The sequence below is a fragment of the Taudactylus pleione genome, unplaced genomic scaffold (assembly GCF_031769625.1).
Source record: "Taudactylus pleione unplaced genomic scaffold, aTauple2 ptg001437l, whole genome shotgun sequence".
NCBI classification, from domain to species: domain Eukaryota; kingdom Metazoa; phylum Chordata; class Amphibia; order Anura; family Myobatrachidae; genus Taudactylus; species Taudactylus pleione.
The window spans coordinates 1743725-1759461 of record NW_028285836.1 but is presented as its reverse complement, the minus strand read 5'-3'; the positions used below and the strand labels follow the sequence as shown (position 1 = coordinate 1759461).

Here is a 15737-nt window from a genome sequence, read left to right as displayed (position 1 = left end):
CAGTCTGTCTTTTTTCATTGGGATCTTCCTGCCTGCAATACCAAGGTATTACCCATACAAGCTCTGTGTCTCTAGCCTATGGATGTTTATGGACTTTTTTGCATATCTGAACCATTTGTCTTTGTCACAATTTTGAAACCTGTGTTTACTTACCAGTCTGCAGTCAATTATTCATGCTAGCTCTATATTTCCAGCACAGTTTCTGTGTACCCTGCTTATTCACTTTTTTTCAAAATTCATCTGCATTACCCTGCCATCATTTCCAACCCTCAATAAAGATTTTTGGTGTTTAATATTTCATGTCCTTGTGATTTTGTGTTATTCCAAAGGGGTTTCCATAATGGAATGACCAGCCCAAACGAACAAGAAAATACTGTCACTATGGATTCTCTAATAAAACTCCTAGTAATGGAACTCCCTGGAATACTCAATTATTCCATTCCTCATTTTAAAGAGGTTTCTCTGCACAATCCGCAGACAGACATTATTCTGCTGCGTGCTCAGATAGCACAAATTCTATCCTTTTTGCCTAAAGTTCTTTAGAAACTTACACATAAATATTCCTTCTAGTGAAACTGCTGTTTGTGAACAGCTGGCAGAAAGTTACACCTCTGTACACCAACCAGGGTCTATTAACCATACCAACTTACAGAGGGACTTTGGGCCTGATTCAGACCCGCTCGCAAGTGCTTGAGCGCTCGCGAGCGGGTCAATGGTGTGCACTGTGCACGTGTAGTGGCCGCACTGCGCATGCGCAAGCCCCGGAGAGAGAATCTCTCGCTCCGTGGCTCACTACAATAGGGGAGGCTGTCGATGTTGATTGACAGCTCGACCCATTTTGTAGGCGTGGCAAGGAGGTGGCTTCACAAACTGAGGCGTTCCCAAGCGAACGCCTGCTGTTTGTGGACGGCCCCACTGACATCACCAGTGATGTCAGTGAGAGAGCTTCCTGCTCTATTAGAGCCAGAAGCTCTCTGGGGCTGTGGCCACAAGACCCTACCACTAGGGTCTCGTCGCAAGCCCGATGGTCTTGTCCATCGCGACCATCATCCTGGCCGCTTGCAATAGCTGTGGGTGGTCACCCACAGCTATGTGAGCGGCCAGAAGGCCGCACAAAAAAAAAAAAACGCTCAGATTCAGAGTGAGCGCTGTTTCAGAGCGTCTGGTTCTGAATCAGGGCCTCTGTTCCAGGTACTGTTGCAGCCCTTAATGCAGAGCACCAGATTACTGTGCAAATCGAGGGTTCAAATGGCCCTCATGCTCCCCTTACCGAAGCAGAGAGCTTTTCGCAGATCTAATCACCTATTCTTGTATTGTGCTAGTCCATAACATTTTCTGCGTTAGTTGGTCATGCAGTCGGGGTCTAAATTAGGTTTTTTAAGAAGTGGTCTAACAATTGCTTCCTTTAGTGGTTCTGGAAAAATGGCTGTTTGCAAAGAGCATTGAACTATTTTTGCAATTACAGGGCCAATAATGTCTATACACCCTATGAGAAGCTTGGTTGAGGCAGGGTCCAGATCACAGGTGGTGGGTTGCAATATTTTGATAATTTTAGCAATGTCTTTTGCATCCATTATGTCAAAGCTGTTCCAGGGAGACTGGTGGCTTACCTTGGCAGGCTTGGTAGTTTGGCACTCCTTTGATGGCACTGTGGGGATTCCAGCCCGGATGGAGGATACTTTATCTGCAAAGAATTTTGCCAACTCATTGCATCTTGACTGGGAGAGTGTTTCATCATGCTGCAGGCATGCTGGTTTGCAAAGCATCTCCACTGTACGGAAAAGCTGAGCCGGCCTATTGTTTGCTGCCTTGATCTCATTTGAAAGGAACTCTGTTTTCTTACGGGTGATTGTTGATTGATATTCTCTTATTTGTTTGATTAGTGTTAACTTATCCTCTACCAGGTTCATCTTCTTCCATCGTCTTTAAAGTCTACGCCCCCTTTTCTTGAGTTCACTAACACTATTGTCAAACCAAGGGGCTTGACGGTGTGGTATGAGGGGTCGTATACGCACAGGGGCAGTTATATCCATTGCAGCTGTCACATCCCTGTTATAGTAATGGACAAGGGAACAAGGATCTTCACAGGCCCCCATTACCGCAGAAAGATCCAGGTTTGCTGCAAGAGCCTGGGGAGTCATGCCCCTCCTTGGACGATACCTTGTCAATTCCATGGGTAAAGTTCTATTTTGAGGGGTTACAACTGAGAAGTGAATTGAGTGGTGGTCTGACCACGTGACTGGGTTTATATTTAGGTCAGAGACATCTAATCCAATGTGGAAGACCAGATCAAGAGTGTGACCACTTATATGAGTAGCCGAAGGGATGACTTGTGTGAGGCCCAGAGCATTCATTGTGCACAGGAGATCTTGGCCAAGGTGTGAGAGCTCATCATCAACCCATGCATTGAAATCCCCAAGGATCAGCCATCTTTGATGCTCCAGAACTAGTCCAGCAACAATATCTGCAAATTCTTGTAGAAATATCTTTCCATCTCCAGGGGGGCGGTAAATGAGAAGTACTCTGAATCCTAATTCTGTAGAACTCCCAGCAGCGATGCACTCAAATGAGTGAGTCATTTCCATTGGGTGGACCCTAAGTTTAAGTGCTTTTCTAAAGCAGATGGCCACTCCCCCTCCCCTGCGGTTAAGTCTTGGGTTGTGAATGACAGAATAATTTGTTGGAACTGCAGTTTCCAAGATAGGTGCTGCATTTTCATCTAGCCAAGTCTTTGTAATACAGGCAAGATCTGCAGATTCAATAAGGTCAGCAATTGTGGTAGTCTTGTTTCTTATAGATCTGGCATTACAGAGGACAGACCTGATTGGGCATACCGGAGTGCCTGTAGTTTTCTTTATATTGAGTGTGGGAGCTCTGGGGATGTCAGTCACAGAGTGGGAGTTTAATGATCTGTTCTTCCAAGCACAGGGCCGTTTGATAGGTACCACTTCTATTTGTCTCCTATATGAGACTGGTGAATCTGAAGGCAAGGAACTTACGTGGTTACAGCGGATAAGAGATTTTTGTCCTCGCTTCCCACGACTGCCCCGTTGAGTTTTTTTGAAAATACCAAGGGATTAAAGAATGGAAGCCTGTGCTGGATCAATAGGAACTGCTGCTCGTGGTGGGCGGAGTGAGAGCATAAAGCTGGAGATGTAAAAAATACATTGGGTCATCGATGAGAGAGCATGAATTACATTTGATGATGAGAGAAGATCAAGTAGTTTTAATTTTTCTGTTTTCTCAACTCTGTGTATGATCCAGAAGTTATAATGGGAATCATGAGCAGACTAATATAATTTGGCCATTGCTATGTCCAGCTGCTTCTGGGTTGCAAAATTGATCTCTTAGCTGGGTATTTTAAACAATGTTTAAGAATGAAAGGCAGTTTTTTAATTATATTTTTTATTTATTATACTTTTAAAGAACATTTTATGAGGTGTTTCTTTGCACTTCAAGGGCCTATTGTGAGAAGCAGAGGAGCTGTGGCCAGTGCTGTGTGGGCTTTAACACCCCCTACACTCTCAGCCTCAATAGAAGTATGTAAAAGTATAAAAATTGCATCATTTTGTGAGGAAAATAGAAATACAATTTAAATTATTGTTTTATGGGTAGCTATGGCAGGTAGCTAGTCATCATCAGGCTGTCATGATGATGGGCCTATTTTTTTTGTGTAGGCCTCAATTTACAGCTCCATCCGCCCCATAGTTAATCTGGCCCTGGGTCTGAGTCCTATGGCCTTCAGTGATGTGACATGGCTTGATGATGCACGTAGCATCGCGCCTGCAACAGAAATGAGGATAGGCCATGAAGAGAGTATGATCAGCACGGAAATATAAAAAAAAATCCTTTTAGTGAGATATATATAATAAGGCATTTTTTATGTAAATACTAAAATATTTGTGGAGGCTTTTATAAAACATAAATGTAACTCTAAGGGAAATGAAACTTTGCACTGTGCAGAATGAGGGTAATTATGGGAGGAAAAACATTGCTTATTTCTACTTGCAGCTTTAAAGTGTGCAAGCACAAAAATTCTACTTTATAGTAGCACGTTGGATTCCCACGGAACCAATCCCTTAAATGAATAAGCAGTGGTTCCCAAACTGTATGCCATGGCACCCTGGGGTGCCTCAGGGCACTTGAAGGGGTGCCTCAGGGCACCTGCAGGGGTGCCTCGGGATGGTGGTCCAGTACCAAATAAAATTATTTTTAGTCAGTGATAGGCAAAACCAGTGCTAATGACTGCAAATCAAACAATATGTGGACAAAAAGAAGCGCAGCCCTGTCAACCACCACATAACTGAACCTAAGGGTGACATATAAGCACAATTTACTACATTTAATTTTTGCTGTATTTCTCAACTTTTGGTCAAGGGGTGCCTTGGAAAAAATGCTGATACTCTAGGGCGCCATGATTCGAAAAAGTTTGGGAACCCATGGAATAAAGGCTTGATTCATCATGGGTCGCTATTGCAATCGAGGCTGCGTAACCGCACGCAGTTGTGCTGGGAAAACATGCTAATGTTTGCAACCACACAGCCAGCATGGAGACGCCCACTATCGCTGTCTCACATCTGTAAGACCTTGCAGTCCTGCGTATACATAGGTAACATCGGCTCATCATGCAGAGTTACAGCAACTCTGACCTGTCTCAAAAATTGAAAGTCTCAGTTGGCACTTAAGCTGCGTATGCGTCGCAGTGGCTAATTTATGCACGCCCATGAAACGGCGTTCAAATGGACAGGCACTCCTGTGTTTCTCTGACCACGCCCCCCGTCACCACTCCCAAATGATGAATCAGGTCCTATGTCCTTAAAAGTTTGATTAAAATGTATTCATAGGAAAGACTGGCAAACTTAGAAATCTTGTTTATTTATGTACTTATACTGATATGTATTGAATGCCTAATGCTGACCATACACTAGTATGACCAGCATAAGATGAGATTCATCTTACGATTTCCCTTGAACTCCCCGGCAGCTCCATGGCAGTCCCGGCCGCATGATTGATACACAATGTACATATGGGATGACCAGTATTTATTGGCTTGTTTGCATGTAGACAGCCTCTTTTTCTGGATCTTTGAAACAGGATCAGGCTGAGTATCTTTGCCCTTTTATACATCCTTTCTTACTTTGTATTCCCAGTTTTATATGCCTTTCTTTGGTCCCCCTGTGTCCCTGCTTTCTCACTTGTGCCATCTTTCAGCCAGCAATACAGTGTCCACACCTGCTGTTCCATCCCACCCCTTCCACCTCCTTGTCTTAGTTCTCCACCTGCTTCGCTTTCTCATGTTTGGGCCCCCTCCCCCTTTTTCCCCTCTCCTGCCCAGGTTTCCCCAGGCGCCGGAGGCTCCTGACTGCACAAGGCCCGGCAGCTCACTCGCCTCCACTGTGCCAGTGGGAGGACCCGCTCCCATGGTTCCCACTGACACTCTGCATTTGTTACCACCCCTCGGAGGTCAGCGCCATTGTGCATCCTCCGGATCCCTCACTTGCCCTCTGCTGCCGACGGTCCTGGTTCAGTTTGCCCCACGCTTAGCGTAGCTCCTGCAGGGGTAACCCCTCCTCCCCCACCTGCTCGGGCTTCCCCGGGGCTGCAGGGTCTTCTGCCCAAGCAGCCTCCATCAGCACTCTTTTCCCCTCGCTCCAGCGGGAGCTCCCGCTTCCGCGGCTCCCACTGTGCACTCTGCAGTAACACCTTTCCCTCTCCGGCGGCTAGCGCCGTTGTGTAGTCCCCTTGTGGCGGGCCCGGCGCCCTTCTTAATATCCCGGTGGCCATTTTGGGCGGTGCTCCTCAGCACCGCTCTTCAGGGCAGTCATTCTGCCACCCCAGTTTTGGCCCAAATGTCCCCTTGTTACCCAGGCAAATTGCCACAGGCAGCAGGTATCACAGTTTTCTGCATGCCTCTTCCCCGCTAAGCCCTGTTACCTCTACTCCTTGTGTCTTCCTCACTCCTTATCTTGTGCAGGGGGTTCTGGGCAGGACGCCCCTGGGCAGACTTCATTGAGCTCCAGGCTTGCTCCCCAGTCCACCAAACCCCCTATTTTTTTCCTAATTTTTCCCCTTATTAATTTGCTCCTCAATCCCTCCCTTTGTTTTTTCTCACCCCTCTCCTTTGCCACAGATTTCCTCCTTAACTATTGCTCCCCCCTTTGCATGTATCATTCCTCAGCTTACACCTCTATTCCACCAGGTGCCCCCCCCTTCCCCTGCAGCCATTGGCAGCTCCTGGTCGCACCGGGTACCCCCGCACTTCCCGGGCTGCCCTTCCAACTCTATTATCCATTCCGGACGCTCACTTCCCCATACATCATCGCTCCCACAGCGGTGTTTCCTTTGCTTTTTTCTCACCTATCTCCTGTAGCTGCAGGTTTCCTGTGGTTGCGGTAGGAGTTTGGGGAGAAGACTTGATGGCTCGTGCAGCTGTTGATCCTGTACGTGTCGAGGTGGCCATGGCAGTCGAGCCGGCCATGGCAGTCGAGCCGGTGGCTCCTCCGTGTAAACGCTTTGAAGATGAGGTTCTGGGACCACCTGGTTATGGTGAGTATGAATTGTTGCACAAATTTTGTTCTAACTTCAGTTCTTCCTCTCATCTTCCATTCAACTGGCATGCCCACGTAAGATGGCAAGAGGGTTGTGCAGCGTTCAGCCAAGAGGTCAGGGGATAATTCTAGGATAGCTGATGACACAGGTTATAGGGGTTAGTAACAAGGAAACTGTACATTGTGCATAAGCAGCATTTCTGCACGGTTGCACTACAGCAAGGTAGGATCCGCAGAGGTAAATGTGTAGAATTTTTCTCGCTCATTGATGTGATGTAGTAGGGTGTAATCAGGCTACATAGGCGAGCGCCATGGGTGAGATGCAAAATTTTTACTATAATAATTGGTTTAAAACTTTAAATACATGCTCATCTTCGCCGCATTGCTATTTGATGAACGGGCTGAGGAGCATGGGTATTGTATCAATACATTTGGTGCGTGACATGTTTGTCTGGTCCATATTGGGCATGGGGTGTGTGTGATGCCCAGTTCAGGTGGAACTATGATGGTAGGGTGGTATGCCTTTTGGGGGTTACAGAGGTTTTAGGTTTGGTAGAGGTATCTCAGCAGCGTCTACCCCCCTTGGTTATGGGGCCACCCCACAGAACTTCTTCTGCTGGTAAGCTTGGTTATACGGAGGTGGCGGAGAGGCAGATGTTTCGCCTATTATGATTCCCGATTCTCTCGGGGGTCAGGTGGTCATTTGTACTCTCCTGTCGCCTCTGCGGTGGTGAGCTCCTGGCCAAGGATTGCCGACGTGAATCGGGGGCTTAGCCCCCGATTTAGGGGTCAGCTCCAAGGGAGCCAGTTAAGGCTTAGTCACCGTTTTGTTACTACTTTTCTCCAGGGTTATATCTAGCCTGGTAGGTAGAATTTTTGTTGTTGCAGGGTTTTTCATTCGGCTTTGGTTGGACGTTGGTGGAGCCTGTACTTGCCAGGGCACCCCATAACTTGCGTTCTTTCAGGGTCTATTACTTAATTTTGCAGGCCTGGTTTTGTTGTGGGCCTGGGGTGGTAAAAGGAGCAGACACTGAAGCAGATTTAAAAATAAACGTGTTTTTAATGAGTGGCTTAAAAGACATGAATGTGGAAAAACAAAAAGTCTGGGTATAGCACTAAAGTGCACTTGGGAAACTATAGTGAAGCAATGGGAAAAAGTCTAGGTAGTGATAACAGAAGGTAGTCCAGTATTCCAGGGTTTGTGAGGCTGAAAAGAATTGCAGCTTGAAGTGAATGGCAGGCTGAAGTGAATTGCAGGCTGAGAAATAATGTCCAGGGAAACTGCAAGTGGAGGCAAGGTGCAGGGTAACAGCTGACAGGTACTCAGGCAAGGGAGGGGCAAAGGAGGAGGCAGGAGCCAACGGGGCTGGAACAGGCGGGGTGAAGCAGGCTAGGTAATGGTCCCAACAGACAGGTGAATGAGCACAGAAACTCTCTCTCTCTCTCAGCTCTCGCTGAGAAACATGTTGCTCTGGCAATGAGAGGAAGCTTGTCACTCCCTTAAATACCCAGTGCTGCACTGTAACAGGCCAGAGAGAGCATGTGACACACCAGGATAGGGCGACTAGGTCACATGACCGGAGGCAAGATGGTGGCGCCCATGCCAGAGCGGAACGGAAGCACCACCAGGTCTAACCAGACTAGAGTGACAGTATGCCCGCACAGAACTATCCAATGCACCCCGCCAGATACCAGCACCACCACCAGACGCCCCTCGCCATAGCGTCCTCACAGGCAATACCTGCCGGCCGGCATGCCTAGAAACCCTGGTCGTGACAGGATGGAGGTTCCTTTTCCTCATTCCCCATCAGTATCTCTCCGGTGGAGGTTTCCCACACAGGTGGTGGGTTAGTCTCCAGTTAGTGCAGCATTTATCCTAGTCATTGTAGAGTTCCGTTAATTATGCCATCCCCAGAGGTCCTTCAGAGCAGTTTCTCCATGTTGTTGAATTCTGGTTTTAGTACGCAGTTTGGGTTACGGTCCCTTGCTGGTACGTTTGATTCTGGGTCGGCTTTTTGTTTGTTGTCTTGCACTCGGAAGTCGGGCAATTCCTGGGGTTTTAGTGGGTTTCAGGTGATTTGGTAAATAAATGTTTGCCTACAAGCTGTGCAGTTTCCTGTGCCTATTTTGAGAAATCCAGTTTCTTTTGCATCGTGTGTTCATGCCGGCATTGGACAGGTTGGTGTAGTACATCATCCTGCTGACTTTCTCTTCATAGGTTCAGGAAGGAGTGACATCTGTTCGGACCTCCTCTTTTCTGTGCAGGCACTTTTTCCTTGTTTTGGGGTTCCAGTTGCACATGACAAGATTGTAGGTCACATTTTCTGTTTGTCTTTTGGGGATCGAGATAATCGCTACAGCAGATTGTGGTCATTTACCAAGCGGCTAGGTTTGTTAGTTGCTTGCTCAATATTGCGGATTGCTTAGCGGTTTACACAGTTAGAGTGAGCGTGGGCTAGTTATTTGATAGGCTCCTTTGACTTTGCTTTCTATATCGTTCCCATGGGATGATTTGTCTTCAGGAAGTTAGAGTGGGCCACTGCCGGGGGGATCCAGCTTCATAATCATGTTCGTTTGTCGGCAGAGAGTAATGACGCACTCTGTTGTTGGGCCAGGTTTCTGGTTCAATTTAATGGCAAATTGTCGCTGCAACTGTTTCACCAATGCGGCTGGCTCACCAGGTTTTTGGCTCCTTTTTTGATGGATTTTTCTGCACGGGTCCTTGGCCCCGGGTTTGGTGCGACGCAGGTCTTATGAGTAATTTGTTGCTGTTGGAGCCATTCCCAATTTCGTGGCCATAGATCTCAGTGCGACTGAGTTGTTGACTAATTAATTTCTGGTGCGACAGAATTGGGTTTAGCTCATGCCATCAACAACCGAAGCTCGTTTTCATTTGCATTTGCTGGGTCATTTAGTTTTGTGCATTTAGGTATCGAATTTTAGATTTCGAACATATAGTTTTTGAGCTGCAGTCTCTCGTCCCAATGTCACTTTGGTCGCAATTTTGGCAAGCTTATGGTGCTCAGCCATCTATGGAGGGTAAGTCTTTGAATATTTGCTCTACTTCTTTGTTTGGAACCATTCATAGTAGGGAAGGTCCAAAGCCTCTGTGGTGGTGGCGCTAGCGGGGATCTCATTCTATTGTAAGCTTAAAGGTATTTTATGACCAAACCCAGTCAATTATTTTTGCTAAGCTATTACAGGTTGGGTGAAGGGGTTCCCCGCTCGCGTCGTATCCCCTCGGCCCATTTACATGCAGCTTTTGATGATGTTGCTTGTGGTTATGGGGCAGGTGGTTTCTGACGGGTTTGAGGTGTCTCTTTCACATTTGAACTTTTTAGCTGCATTCTTGGAGCGTTTTAATTTGAAAGAGTTGGTGGCTGCCAATAAGGCATCTTCATTGTCAAGGTTTTTTGTTTAAAGATATTTGTTTTTAGAAGATCAGATCAGTGTTTTGCTTTGCAAGCTTTGGTGGGCGGAAGAGGCCAAACAGATGGGGGTAGATAGTTTACTTGACCGGTACGCCTTGCGGCACATTATACATGTGGCGTCCTGCGAGTGGAGCACAATGGTGGTTTCCATGCCGATCTTATCCTGCATACCACATTTCAGTTCGCTGCTTTTTTGATCGGGGTTTTGGCTGGGTTAGGTTTGTATGCTTCAGCTTCTAGTACTCATTTCTTTCAAATTGGGGCAGCTATTGGTGCAGCGACTGCGGGGGCATTTTCCTGCAGAGTTTAGGATGTGAAAGACGGCTGCCTACGAGACTTAAAAACGTTGCAACAAAAGGTAGTTGCGCACCTGGCGCCAACCCGAAATGTTTGTTTACCAGCCAATTGTTGAACGACTAGCGTTCAACAATTGGGGGGTGGTGAAGGGCTTTTTAAATTTTTCCTCCCGGGAGCCTTGATCTGGCCCAATTTGGTTCATGGGTAGGTTTTTTAGTTTTTCCTCTTCACTCGGGTTATTTGTTTCCCCTCTTATGCATCTCTGTTAGTTAGGTGCTATGTGTCTTCTTAAAGTTGTGTCGGGATGGTTTGGGTTTGGTGAGGTACACCTAGTACGGTATTTAGTTTCTCACTGAGATTGCAGCGGGTGACAGTCTGGTTTGGCTTGTGGGCCACTCCAATATTTTTTGGGCTGAGCGGCATGGTTTGGCTACATGGCGGTTTTGTTGTTTTGTGGGTGACAGGTAGTAGAAGGGTGTGCGAGATTTGGTAGAGTTTTGTGCTTGATTTGCTTGTGTCCTCAAGTGGCTTAATAGGGTGTGTCTGACTAGGGGGTGTTGCCTGTCGGGAGCAATGATGTGGTGCAGCTGAAAGGTGTGGAGTTGATCATTCCTGGTGAGAGGTTTTGTTGGGATAAAGGCTGGATGGGAGGATTGTGTGATCTGTAATGGTGGCTAGTTTGACTTGGAGAGCGGTGCGAAAGCATGGTGCGCTGGACAGGGCAAGAAAGAAGGTGAATGTGTCAGAAGCCTGTCATGCTGTGTCGCTGGGTGGCTTGGTTGTGAGTAATAGCTTTTACTTGGTGATTTAAATCTGTATTTTTCATTGTGACGGAGGGCTTATAATGACTTGGGTTGGTGCGCTCATTAAGAGTTTGTTATTCTGGGATAGGTTGTGTTGGGTGGCGGGCCAGTTTCCTTTGGAGTCTGGCTTTGGTGGGAGTACACTGCAGCTCAGTGGCTTTATGTGGCACAAGATAACTTTGTGGTGGCACCTGCCCTCAATGAACCTGGTGAATTTGTCCTTCTCCGTGCGGGGGGACCCGGGCGCTTTTGTACGGTGGCATCTCGGATTGGCCCAGGAGGGAAGTGGGACCCTTGCAGTGTTAGTGCATCTAGAGGGGGGACGTTTCAGTCGTTCCGAGTATTTGAGCGACGTGAAAGGTGACTACCCTGGTTAGGTTAATTAATTATAAATAAAAGCTGTGACCTTTTAGCCAAGCTCTTGTTGTCTGTGTTGTTATTTATTAGTTAAGTAAGTAGACAAGGTTGTTAAGGGTTAGAAGCAATAAACCAATGTATTTCTTACTGTATCCAGCAGCATAGAACTATGCACAAAGTAACAAGTACAGTATGTGTGGTAAAATGCAAGCTGAAAGGATGCAGAACTGAAGCACGGCTGAGGGGAGGAGGGATAAAGAGTTGAGTGAGGAATGCACCTAATACTCTCCACCCCCACATCTCACACATTCCAGCTGCCTGTTGTGATGTCATCTGAGTCACAGGAAGCAGCATAACATGAAGGGGGATGGTACAGCTCTTTAAATCCTGAATAAAAAAATCCTGTCCCAACGTAGACAGATGAAAGACGGTAAATAATATTTTTTTTAACTCTTGATGTAATGTGTATGTATGCAAGTAAACATGAGCTAAGCAGTATGTCTGCACTTAAACTTAACTTAGTGTAGGTGTACAGAAGACATAGTAATAGGGAGTATGTCTTTAGGATACTGTACTTGTCCTATGTATGTGTGTCATTATATAGATTTGTATAAAAAAGAATAAGTAACATATTCTGTAGTCATAAAGCAATATATAAGACCACACAGAATGCTTATATTTTACACAAGCAAATGTCTCAATCAAAATAACTAAAGGTTAAGGAGTTTGAATAATTAATTTATTTTAGATAGTCATAGATTGTCCAAGCATTAAATCTCGTTCTGCTGATAATTTTTTTTTTTAATGTAGGCTTTTTTTTAGTAAGTAACGTTAGCATGTCCACTGCGCTTTCCATTTGTTTGATTATCAATTTACAGTGTAAAAGGTAATACTTGAAAGCTCAAGTACAAATGTGCCCTCATACACCTAGCCACAATACGCCATATGATGTGAGTCTCCTGATGTGACTGAGCCGCTGGGATAGGTGTAACATACTGTCATTTTCTTCAAATTTTGCATGTTATTCGCATAGGAGAAGGAGCGAAACACCATGTGTACTAGTGATGCTGGGCTGAGACTTTAACTGCACAGGAATTAGTTTTAAACATGTACAAAGTCACATATGAAACACAAATGAACTTGGGGCCTCATTTATTAACAAGTTTTATCACCAAAACAAGTGATACATTTCACTGTGTATGATAAATGGTGCTCCAGCCAATCAGCTCCCAACTGTCAACTGTTAGAAAAATGACAGTTGGGAGCTGATTGGCTGGAGCACCATTTATCATACACAGTGAAATGTATCACTCGTTTTGGTGATAAAACTCGTTAATAAATGGGAGCCTTGGTGTGAGAAAAAGCATGCTGCATTGTAGAATTTCGTGGACAGATTCAGACTCATTTGCACACAAATGTCTTACATGAAATTGTTCAGTGCAATCTAGCAAAGTAGTTTTGTCACTTCCAGTTGTTTTATTTGTATGAAAAAGATGCTCAGCGTGGCCAAATCACCAAGGACCCTACACTGGCTCCCCTTCAGAACCATAATTCAAACTTCTCACACTCATACCGCTTTTATACCTAAATTCCGGGTCTGACCCGGAGGTTGGAACAGGGTTCCAAACCAGATCAGACCGGGAATTTAGCTGGCACCGACCCAGGATATTCCCGAGTCGGCGCTGTTCACACCGGAGCCGAGTCTACAGTGACCCAGCTCTTTGGGCGTGGAAGTGGATGCTTGGAGATGACATCTCCAAGCGCCACTGAAACCGGCATGCAGCGTGCTTCAGGTCATCGTAACCCGGATCGCGTCATTTACACTGCAGGGTTTCACGGGTCAGTCCCGTGTTAAACTCATACCTGCCTACTCTCCCGGAAGTCGTGGGAGGCTCCCGATTTTTCGGGTAACCCCTCGCACCCCCTGAAAGAGTAGGCAAATCTCCCGCATCCCGCACACTTCCTAGTGAAGTGGGCAGAATGGGGAGATTTTCAGAGATGTTTGCGGGTCCGTACGGAGGGGACGGGGCTAAATGACGCATATCGCGTCATTTAGCCCCGCCCCCCTCCACCCGGACCCGTGAATTGCGGGCTTTTCCTGTGAAGGGGGTGGGGCCTAATGTCATCTATTGTCTGGCCCCACCCCCCAGAGATGAGAGAAGCAGCTGCTCCCGGAAAAGGTTCCCTGCAGAGTCTGTAAGTATGGTTAAACCCTGCAAGTTACCTGGGTTGGATTGTTGGGTCACTTGACCTGGGAATCCAACCCTGTCCCCTTTTACACCAAGGAGCTACCCGGGTTAACCCTGCAATAACCCCTGTTTTAGCTCTGATGTAAAAGGGGTATTACTTACAAAGCCCTCACCCAATTATCTCCTATTTAAATCTCTGGCCTGATCTCCCTTCAAACTCTCACCCGCCCACTTCACTCCACAAAAGAATGTCGCCTCTCCTCCCAACTGATTACTTCCTTCCACTCCCACATCCAAGATTTTGCCCTGGCTGCTCCCTGCCTATGGAACTCTCCACCTCTCTTTAAAACTTAAAATGGGCTCTCAAGACCTACTTCTTTATCAAAGCCATCCAGTTCTCACTCTAGCCTACTGCTCCATGCTCCTTGTGTCCCCCATCTGTGTCACCCATCTGTCTTCCCCGCCCTTTTGAATGTAAGCTCTCATGAGCAGAGCCCTCTTCCCTCAAGTGATTTTCCTTCCCCTACTTATACCATCATCTACTCCCAATAATGGCACCTAACCTTTGGGTTCTGCTGCCCTGTTGCTTATTTAAATATTATGACCACTGATGCGGCTAATGTTTATACCATGTCCACTTTTTTAATTTTGTTCGTTCAGTTTCTGTCTATGTACTTTGTAAGGTGCTGCATACCCCTTGCGGCGCTATATAAATAAAGGATGATAATAATAATGACTGTAAACTGACAGCAGGGCTGCTTGTATTTCATGTGACAGTATTTTGCCTGTCCTGGGTTGTGTGCCTTTGAGCCTAGCTGGATGAAATACAGTACATTTCTCATGTCAATATTTTGAATGTCAACATTCTGTCCATTCTGTCTGGACAGAATGTCGACATTCAACATGTGACAATGACAGAATGTCGATAGCGAATTTTGCCCTGATTTTACGGTTAGAGCTTTCTGGTGTCGATATTCTGAATGTTGACATTTTGTACCACACCTGCTGGAGTAAAGGACTTAATTGAAATAGATGGAAAAGTACTAATATCTCCTACCTCTAAGGTGTTGCAAGTTTCTGCTTCTTTTTATACAGTTGGAAGAAGCATTGCAGTGCACTACTAATAGCAAGTTACATTTAAATGTGTACAATCTTCAGTCTGGTATAGTCACTAAAACATCATATTTGTATATATTTCATGCCTCACTTCTGGGTGGAAATGTAGAAAAAAAAAAGCGGATGCAACTTGTAGGGGTAATAGAAGAATGATTGGAGGAGGAAATATCATGACGGATGGCCTCAATTTTGGAGGTAAAAAAGGAGGCAAAGTCAGTGGCAGTAAGAAAGGATGGGAGGGGGTGTATTGAATGTGGCAAAGAGGAGGTGGGGGTTGGAGGACTGACTTGAAGAAAGATTGCTTGACAAGGGAGAGGGCAGAGCAGTAGGAAGAGAGAGTGAACTTGAAGTGGAGAAAGTCTGCTAAGGAAGAAGAGTTTCTCTAGTGGCATACAGCAGTGGCATTTTTTAGGGAACCAGGTAAAATTTGGTGTGCCAAGGTTGGGACTTGGAGTAGTGAAGTGGGACAGGAGAGGTGGGGCAACAGAGTCAAGCGCAGAGGTGAGGTTGTAGAAGGAGGCCATCTGGTTGGGGCAGGCAAGGGTGGATAGAGGGAAGAGGAGAGAATCAAGTGAAGAAGAGAGAATAGCGGGGTCAAGAGCATTAAGATGGCATTTGCTAATGGTAGATTTGGGTGTGAGGTGGGGTGCAGAAGAAGAGGAGAGATTAAAGGAGAGGAGATGGTGGTCAGTGATTGGGAAGGGAGCGTTGGAGAAGTCAAAGACAGTGCAGAGATGGGAGAAGACAAGGTCAATGGAGTGGGCAAGGCAGTGGGGGGAGGGGGGAGGAAGTTCATTGAGAAAGGCCAAAAGCGGAGGAGAGGGCAAGAGGTTTGCTGGAAGCTGGGTCAGTGGGGATGTTGAAGTTGCCTTGGATCAGGGAGGGTTGTGTGTATACATAATTACCCTCAATAATAGGGCTCATGCAAGTGTACACTGATAGTGATGATTACCGCTATGAAACCAAGCATAAAGATGGGGCAGTCCAGTCACATAG

The 15737-nt window shown here is 46.3% G+C and overlaps 1 protein-coding gene across 4 annotated transcripts in view; it reads left to right on the top strand.

The window, feature by feature from the left end:
- The first annotated feature begins 6370 nt into the window (after positions 1–6370).
- PPARD (peroxisome proliferator activated receptor delta) overlaps positions 6371–15737 on the top strand; it is a 138268-nt gene continuing 128901 nt past the window's right edge. For 2 of the 4 annotated variants that reach the window (XM_088463720.1, XM_088463719.1), the window contains exon 1: positions 11765–11866. Coding sequence is in view for 3 of the 4 variants with exons in the window: in XM_088463719.1 (XP_088319845.1) it covers positions 11857–11866 (10 nt within the window). In the remaining variant the exon portion in view is untranslated. Of the gene's footprint in view, positions 6547–11764; positions 11867–14906; positions 14937–15737 lie in introns of those variants that run through there. The other 2 variants (XM_088463717.1, XM_088463718.1) reach the window with 2 other exon arrangements.